This window comes from Lepus europaeus, chromosome 22 (genome assembly GCF_033115175.1).
Source record: "Lepus europaeus isolate LE1 chromosome 22, mLepTim1.pri, whole genome shotgun sequence".
Classification (NCBI taxonomy): Eukaryota; Metazoa; Chordata; class Mammalia; order Lagomorpha; family Leporidae; genus Lepus; species Lepus europaeus.
In genome coordinates, this window is record NC_084848.1 from 27,586,696 (window position 1) to 27,595,854 (window position 9,159).

The following is a 9,159-nucleotide window of genomic DNA, read 5'->3' on the forward strand; positions in this document are numbered from 1 at the left end:
GAAGTGAGCGGGGCGAGGCGGAGATGCCCTCTCGGCCCGGTTCCGCCCTCCCAGAACCTCCGCGCGTCCCGGCCCCGCCCCGGCCGCCCGAGCAGCCTCGCTCCCGTTACCTCAGGAGCAGCCCGGCCCTCTCACCTCAGCGAGCCGCGCGGGCCCCGCTGGAAGCAGCGACGCCGTCTGGGGCCGCGTAGCTTCCGAGCGCTCCCGGCTCCAGGCGCGGCCGCGACCTCCGAGGGGACTCAGGCCGCCACCTCCAGCGTCCTCCCTCCGCGTCCGGGATGGCGGCGACGGTGAGCGTGGAGCCCGCGGGCCCCAGCTGCTGGGACGAGCCGCTGCGCATCGCCGTGCGCGGCCTGGCCCCCGAGCAGCCCGTCACGCTGCGCGCGTCCCTGCGCGACGAGAAGGGCGCGCTCTTCCGGGCCCACGCGCGCTACTGCGCCGACGCCGGCGGCGAGCTGGACCTGGCGCGCGCGCCCGCGCTGGGCGGCAGCTTCGCGGGGCTCGAGCCCATGGGGCTCCTCTGGGCCCTGCAGCCCGACAGGCCCTTCTGGCGTCTGACGAAGCGGGACGTGCGGACGCCGCTGGCCGTGGAGCTGGAGGTGCTGGACGGCCACGGCCCGGAGCCCGGGCAGCTCCTGGCCCGCGCGCTGCTGGAGCGCCGCTTCCTGCCGCCGGGGGTGCGGCGCCAGCCGGTGCGCGCGGGCCGGGTGCGCGCCTCGCTCTTCCTGCCGCCAGGTGAGCCGGGACCTCTGAGGATGCCGGGCTGGCTGCACAGGGACGGGGTTGGTCACAGAAACAGGCAGTAGCCGTGTCAGAGGCCGCTCAGCAAAGTGCAGCACTCTGTGTGCTAGGTTTGTGCTGTGCGTTTTACTCGCACCGTCTCTCTTCATCTCTGTAATATTCCAGCAACAGCAGCCCTGTTAGTCTGCAGATGAAAAGGCACATCCGACCTGCTCCTACTCCCTGCCCTACAGATCCCTACAGACGTCAGCCCCGCTGGTCTTTGGGAGAAATAATGACCGTCACGGTGCCCATGGCCACCTCTGTAGAGTCCTGGGCACACGGGGCCTTTCTCCACTTCCTATGTCCCCTCTACTGCAGATCACACTGAGACTCCCCCACCGGAAGCCATCTCTGGGTTTCTTCTTTGTTGTCTGTCCACGTAGGCATCTGAAATATCAGTACACAAAAACTCAAAGGTTGATGCAACACAACCTGGAGCTGTGTGTTGGCTTCTTTTTGTTTGTTTTTTTAAAGATTAATTTGTTTGAAAAGCAGGGTGAAAAGGGGAAAGAGAGATCGATCGATCTTCCAACCTCAGGTTCACTCTCCAAATGTCTGTGGTGGCCAAGGCTGGGCCAGGCTGAAGCCAGGAGCTTCTTCCCACTCTCTCAGCTGGATGCAGGGTCCCAAGGACTTGGGCCATCTTCCACTGGTTCCCCAGGTGCATTAGCTGTTGTACCCTTATCGTCCAATTCCCACCAATTAAGACCACCAGAGGCAAGGCTGATGCAAGCACAAGCATTTTATTTCAAACTCGAGTTTGGTCTGACGTCCGCACCAGGCGCAACTGGGCTGGATCAGCGGCCTGTACTGTAAGGTCATTAGGGTTTTTATACAGTTGAACAAACAAGTTCAGCTGTACAGCACCTTATAGGCTGGTAGTTTAAATTTATACTTGTCATTTTATGATTGGCTAAAGTTTAGGGTCCGAGCTGCTAGGGTGTACGTGCCAAACTGCAGGGTTTTTTGATGTTATCAATCACCTTAACTGTCTGAAAAGACAGCTGGAACTTTATGTATTTCCCTGCTATCTGTTAATTGGCTATTGCTAGAAGAGTTTATCCTAAGAGGAGTTTTATTTTCTTTTTTAGGAGCTTTTGGCTGAGGGTAAAGGGCCTAGTCAGGCCCGAGTTACAAGATGGAGGCCTAGTCTAAAATGGCTGCACCTTGTTCCAGGCTCAGGTCTCTCATTAGCAGGGAGCTGGATCTGATGTGCAGCAGGGGGATTGATGCTGTGGCACAGCGCCTCCTGCAGCACCATAACCAAATGGGTGCCAGTTCAAGTCCCAGCTGCTCCACTTCCAAACCAGCCCCTGCTAATGTGCCTGGGAAACCAGTGGAAGATGGCCCGAGTCTCTGGGCACATGCCACCCATGTGGGAGTACACGAAGAAGCTCCTGGCTTCCACCTAACCCAGCTCCAGCCATTGGGGCCACTTGGGAGTGAACCAGCAGATGGAAGACCTCTCTGTCTCTCTCTCTCTCTTTTGCTTCTCCTCTCTCTGTGTAACTCTGACATTCAAATAAATAATCATATATATATATATATATATATATATATACACACATATACATATTTTAAGTGGGGTAGCCAGGACTCAAACCAGCTCTCTTATGGGTTATTTCATAGGATGCCTGCACTGCGGGCAGTGTCTTAACCTGCTGGGCCTCAATGCGGGCCCATGTTCTGGCTTCTTAATCCCATGTCCAATCTTCAGTAGAGCCCTCAAAACCAATACTGTCTAAAACATGAAACTCCTTTCACTGTATATTTGTTAAGAAAAAGCCTTGTTACTCTCCCTTATATCTAGGAGTCTTAGAAGCTTGCAGATCATTTGTCATAGAGTCATATTAAGCTCAAACCATTTGTGAGAAGATGCTCTGTGTTGTAGAGGTTTCTCCCCTACAGAGTTGGTATCCCTTTTCAGAAGAGCCTCGGGGATCTGTTCTCTTTCCTCTCACAGGAACCCACTAGGTAAACTGGAAAGTTGTCTAAATGGAAAGCAAAATCCTTACCTTGTTAATGCCTTCCCTGTACAATATTCCCTTCTCTAGGATCTGGACCCTTCCCAGGGGTCATTGACATCTATGGTTTTGGAGGGGGCCTGGTGGAATACCGAGCTAGCCTGCTGGCTGGCCATGGCTTTGCCACGATGGCGCTAGCTTTTTATGACTTTGAAGATCTCCCCAAGGAATATGGTGACATACACCTGGACTACTTTGAAGAAGCCCTGTGCTACATGATTGAACACCCTCAGGTTCTCCTCATGCCCTTTATTTAATCAACCTCTAGAAATATCCTCCTAGAATCTGTCACTTGTGCCAGGTGCTGCTCTGTTTGATCACAGAGATTTCTTTGGGAGACTAATTTGGGCCTTAGGTGCCTCTTATTTCCACTCTCTCTTTCAGAGGCACCCAATTAATCAGAAATTCCACGTGAGAGTTTATTACGAGTATTTAAATTCATTTTGTAATTCAAGTTGAGCTTCTCAGTATTTTTGCATGCTTGATATTTCATCTTTGATTTTCTGACATCAGAGTATGTTCTCCTATTTTGATCAGAACTTGCCTACCACTTAGAGAGACCAAGAGTTACTTAATTGAACTCTGAAATCTTGCTAACCTTCTATGATCATTTGGCAATGTATTTATGGGATCTGAGTTTGGATCCACATATTTAGATACACAGCCACATTTTTTTAAAGATGTATTTATCTATTGGAAAGGCAGAGCAATGAGGCAAGTGGGAATACAGAGAGACAGAGAATCTTCCATCTGCTAGTTCACACCCAAATGGCTACAACAGTCAGGTTTGGGGCAGGCAGAAGCCAGAAGCCAGGAGCCAGAATCCTGTTCTCCTGGTGGGTGGCAGAGGCTAAGTACTAAGTACATATCCTCCATTGCCTTCCCAGGTGCATTAACAGGGAGCTGGATTGGAAGCAGAGCTTAACCTGCAGCACCACAAGGCAGACACACAGCCTATTTAAGCCTTGGATGGGGCCTCCTGCAATGAGATTCTGTACAAGACAAGCCTCATGCTTCAGCCCTCTCTAAAGAATGATTCTCTGGGTCATTTATGACCAGTATCTAAATTTGCCAGTGAGATTAAAATTTGTTTGCCACATATTCAGCCAGGTACTCTCTACAAAAAAAGAGACACCCTGTGGCTGAGGTTGTAGGTAATTCACAGATTAAAGCCAGGAGTATATCTACTTACATTTATACAGATGGTTTTGTATCGCCTAGATTCTCTACTCCTAACTCTTCTCCCTTATTTTCCTCCAGGTAAAGGGCCCCAGCGTTGGACTTCTGGGCTTTTCTCTAGGAGCTGATATTTGTCTCTCGATGGCCTCTTTCTTGAAGAATATCTCAGCCACCGTTTCCATCAATGGATCTGGGTTCAGTGCAGACAGAACGATACGCTACCAGCAGACTAGCATCCCGCCATTGGGCCATGACCTGAGGAGGAGCAAGGTAGCTTTCTCAGGCCTCCTGGACATCGTGGATATCCAGAACGATGTTGTAGGATGGTGTGAGAACCCCAGCATGATTCCAGTAGAGAAGGCCCAGGGGCCCCTCCTCCTCATTGTTGGTCAGGATGACCATAACTGGAGGAGTGAGTTCTATGCCCAAATAATTGCTGAGCGATTGCAGGCACGGGGAAAGGACAGCCCCCAGGTCATGTCTTACCCTGGCACTGGACACTACATTGAGCCGCCCTACTTCCCAGTGTGCCTGGCTTCCCTGCACAAGTTACCCAACAGACCGGTCCTCTGGGGTGGGGAACCCAGAGCTCATTCTCATGCCCAGGTAGATGCTTGGAAGCAAATTCTGTCCTTCTTTGGCAAACACCTGGGAGGTGTCCAGAAGAGACTTCCCCCTAAATTGTGATGCATTTGTCTGTTGTTGCCTTGAGAGATTCAAGGTCAGAGTCTAGCATTCAATAGCCTTAGATGGATCACTTCTCAATTGGATAACATTGAATTCATGTCTGTAATAGTGTGTCCTTACTGAATAAGATTTCTTTTCCATTACAATATTTTACTAACACCAACTGCTTGTAGAAGATTCCAAGGTACACAACATGAAATAATAAAAAGGATCCTCACTGTTAAAATTTCTGGTTCTTCTGGGTTTTTTGAGCTCATGCTTTGACCCTTAGATGAGTGTTATTTTTTATTTATTTAATTTGTTTTAGAGTCAAAGAGAGAGCTCCCATCATCTGGCTCACTGCCCAAATGTCTGCAGTGGCCAGTACTGAGCCGGGGCCAAAGCCAGGTAGCAGGAATCAACCAGATCTCCCAGGTAGGCAGCAGGAACCCAGTTACTTGAGCCCTCACTGCTGCCTCCCAGAATCTGCGTTGATCAGGAAGCTGCTCTCAGGAGCCAGGCACTGCAATATGGGATGCAAGCATCTTGCCCACTAAACTCAGCTAAACTTCTGCCCCGTGGGTGATCTTTAATATCGGGTGACTTTCTCCGACTGTGAGCAGCCGATTTTGCTCTTCAGCTGCTAGTAGCAGGGAAGACTCTTCTTTTGGCCCCAGGTCTACAGAATGGTGTTGATGAAAGGACAGGCACCTGACTTTGCATTGTAGAGGTCAGAGAAGATTCGTTTGAGGAGTCAGGAGAAAGTGTCCTTAGAGTATTTAAGTCTAACCTCGGTTCTGAGGGCGAGTCAATAGCATATGTTTTCCCACTTCCTGGCGCTAAGAATAGACCTTGGAAAATCATAGCATGATAATCTTAGAGGAATCATTCATACTTTCCTTGATGTCGGGGCTACACAGCATTGTGTAGGTATATTACAAGAAAAGTAGCTTTTATACCAAAACTGGTATAAAGACATCAAGCCAGACATTTGCAGCAAAGCTCTGGGAAAACATAGAGTCCACGTCTCGAAAGAAGTGTGGCAAGACTCTAGAACGGCATTGGAATGAGACATGTTATAGGCACTTTAGGAAAGTAGAGTCAGCCTTCTGCCTATGCATTCCCCCTTCACGTCCACATTCCTCTCACGTTAATATAAACCCGCTCTCCCTAGAAGGCCTTCCAGAAGTCTCATTACTTTTCCACTACAGATGAGGCCGCTCAGAACAGTGCCTTGGGTGTAGCTCACTATCGTCTTCTAAATCTGAACAACTGTGATTTAAAGAAACCAGTGTTTATCCTCAGGGACACACGTCTATAATACGATGGTGTAATGAAGAGAAGATAGTTCTTACAGACGTTCCCGTTCTCAAACGGGAGCCACCACCATCCCTGCTCCTCGGCAGCTCTGAATCTGCTGAGAACATGCTGCCCTGCCTTCATCCGGGCGCAGTTTCCTCTGTGTGAGTTGCTCTCTGTGGCTCTTGGTTCTGCCTTAGAAGTTGACACCTTTGTTTCCATAAGGAAGTGGGATTGACAACCAGAAAGCCTGCTGAACCTGCTTACTAATGGAAAAGTTTGGGAGTCCAGTGTCTGTGTTCATTCTCTCACTCTTCCTCTCTCTATTTATTGGAGAGGCAGAATCATGGTCAAGCTTTTAGCACAGGGGGTTGGGCTGCTGCCTGTGGTGCCAGCATCCCGTATGAGCACCAGTTCATAGTTCAGCTGCTCCAGTCCTGATCCAGTTCCCTGCTAATGTGCATGGAAAATCAGTAGAAGATGATCCGAGTCCTTGGGCCCCAGCCACCCATGTGGAGACCCAGATGGAATTCCTGGCTCCTGGCATTGGCTTGGCCCAGCCCCACCATTGCAGCCATTTGGGGAGTGAACCAGTAGATGGAAAATCTCTCTTTCTCTCTCCGTATTTCCCTCTCTCTTTCTAAATCTGCCTTTCAAGTAAAAAGATGTATTTATTTTTTAATTTTTATTTCTGTTTTCCTTTTTATTTACTTTTCATTTAAAAATTTATTTATTTGGGCCGGCGCCGCGGCTCACTAGGCTAATCCTCCGCCTTGCGGCGCCGGCACACCGGGTTCTAGTCCCGGTCGGGGCACCGATCCTGTCCCGGTTGCCCCTCTTCCAGGCCAGCTCTCTGCTGTGGCCAGGGAGTGCAGTGGAGGATGGCCCAAGTCCTTGGGCCCTGCACCCCATGGGAGACCAGAAGAAGCACCTGGCTCCTGCCATCGGAACAGCACGGTGCGCCGGCCGCACTGCGCCAACCGCGGCGGCCATTGGAGGGTGAACCAACGGCAAAGGAAGACCTTTCTCTCTGTCTCTCTCACTGTCCACTCTGCCTGTCAAAAAAAATTTTTTTTATTTATTTGAAAGTCATAGTTACACGAGAGAGGAGAGAGAGAGAGAGTCCCCCATCCATTGGTTCACTCCCCAGATGGCCACAATGGTCAGAGTTGCACTGATCCGAAGCCAGGAGCTAGGAGCTTCTTCCTGGTCTCCCGTGTGGGTACAGGAGCCCAAGGACTTGGGTCATCTTCCACTGCTTACCAGGCCATAGCAGAGAGCTGGATTGGAAGAGGAGCAGCCTGGACTAGAACTGGCAGCCATGTGAGATGCTGGCGCCACAGGCATACAATTAACGTATGTGACAAGGCGCCGTTCCCCATAAATAAATCTTTAAAAAAGAAAAAAAGCAGAGTGACAGAGGTGTGTGTATGTGTGATTGTGTGTGTGTGTAAAGAAAGAGAAAAATCTTCCTGTTTTAAAATGAGATACAACCATCACTAGTTCTTTTTTTTTTTTTAAGATTTATTGATTTATTTTTATTTATTTGAAGTCAGAGTTACACAGAGAAGGAGAGGCAGAGAGAGAGAGAGAGACAGAGAGAGAGAGGCCTTCCATCCTCTGGTTCACTCCTCAGATGACTTAAACGGCTGGAGCTGCACCGATCCAAAGCTGGGAGCCAGGAGCCAGAAGCTTACTCTGGGTCTTGCCATGTGGGTACAGGGGCCCAGGGATTTGGGCCATCTTCTGCTGCTTTCCCAGGCCATAGCAGAAAGTTGAATGGGAAGTGGAGCAGCTGGGACTTGAACCAGCGGTGATAAGGGATTCCGGCACCGCAGGTGGCAGCTTTACCCGCTACACCACAGCATCGGCCCCCATCACTGGTTCTTTACTTCTCAGGAACAGCCAGTTTTAAGCTAGGCTGGAGCCTTTGGTGTGACTGCAATGTATTGTGAACCACTGCTTTGACTCTTCCTGAGGTCTTTACAAAGGTCTTTACAAAGGCTGCTACAGAACCACCAGGAGCATTCTGAGTCCTTTCATAGAGAATAGTTTGCTATCTCTAGGCTGGAGATAAGGAACTGCTGTTGTCAAACTTGTAAAGACCTGATTCCTTCACATTTAATAGTTCGTTCTTTAGCTCACCTCTCCCTATGTGTTTCATTATAAGTGGCAAGCAGAAGCCAAGTTACTTTAGGTACTCTAGGAAGTCATGTTAACTAGGTCATGAATTCATTAGGCATGTTTTATAATTTTCACGTTACTGCACAAATCAGTTTCAATAGGTTCCAATAGGTTTCAGTCGCTATCCTTTGCGCCCTCGGTGATCGCCTCCTTTGGGCCGTTAGGTTTTCACTAACATTCTCTCTGTGGCCTTTCCCACTTCCGCTTGCCACCTGGCCATAACACCAGCTGTGATTCCTGTGTGTATGGATTTCTCCACAGGCTGCTTGGGCTTCCTCCCAGCATGGTGTCTGGATTTTGAGAAGCCAAGAGAATAAGGCATAAATACAAGGCATTTTCATGACCTAGCTTTGAAAACCACATACCTTCACTTCCTTGAACGTTATTGGTTGGGGCAGACACAAAGACCTGTTGGGGTTCAGCAACTCTGAAATCTTATGTTAACCGTTGATGAATTAAGGGTGGAGACTTGATTCAGTGATAGTTTCAGTAAGGGGGCCCTTGTGGGAGTTTCCCCAACATTGAGGGCTTGCCCTTAGAAGGTAGTACTCGGCTCAATAGGCTAATCCTCCGCCTGCGGCGCCAGCACCCTGGGTTCTAGTACTGGTCAGGGCTCCAGATTCTGTCCCGGTTGCTCCTCTTCCAGTCCAGCTCTCTGCTGCGGCTACGGAGAGCATTGGAGGATGGCCCATGGGAGACCAGGAGAAGCACCTGGCTCCTGGCTTCGGATCAGCGCAGCGCGCCAGCCGCAGCAGCCATTGGAGGGTGAACCAACGGAAAAGGAAGACCTTTCTCTCTGTCTCTCTCTCTCGCTGTCCACTCTGCCTGTCCAAAAAAAAAAAAAAAAAAAAAAAAAAAAAAAAAAAGAGGGTAGTACTCCAGAGAGAGGCCTGGTTTGTGTTTTTGTTTTAATTAGTTTATCTGTAAGGCAGAATGACAGGAGAGGGAGGGAGATGTTCCATCCTCTGGTTCACTCACCAAATGCTGGGTCTGAGCCAGGCCAAAACCAGGAGCCTGAAACTCC

At 49.8% G+C, this 9,159-nt stretch overlaps 1 protein-coding gene across 1 annotated transcript; it reads left to right on the forward strand.

Moving 5' to 3' along the window:
- The first annotated feature begins 187 nt into the window (after positions 1 to 187).
- Positions 188 to 4,899, forward strand: LOC133751565 (peroxisomal succinyl-coenzyme A thioesterase-like). The gene is made up of 3 exons (XM_062181677.1): positions 188 to 735; positions 2,838 to 3,040; positions 4,068 to 4,899. The coding sequence occupies exons 1-3, from the start codon at positions 279 to 281 to the stop codon at positions 4,671 to 4,673; spliced, it is 1,266 nt and encodes a 421-aa protein (XP_062037661.1). The 5' UTR covers positions 188 to 278; the 3' UTR covers positions 4,674 to 4,899.
- Positions 4,900 to 9,159: the final 4,260 nt, after the last annotated feature.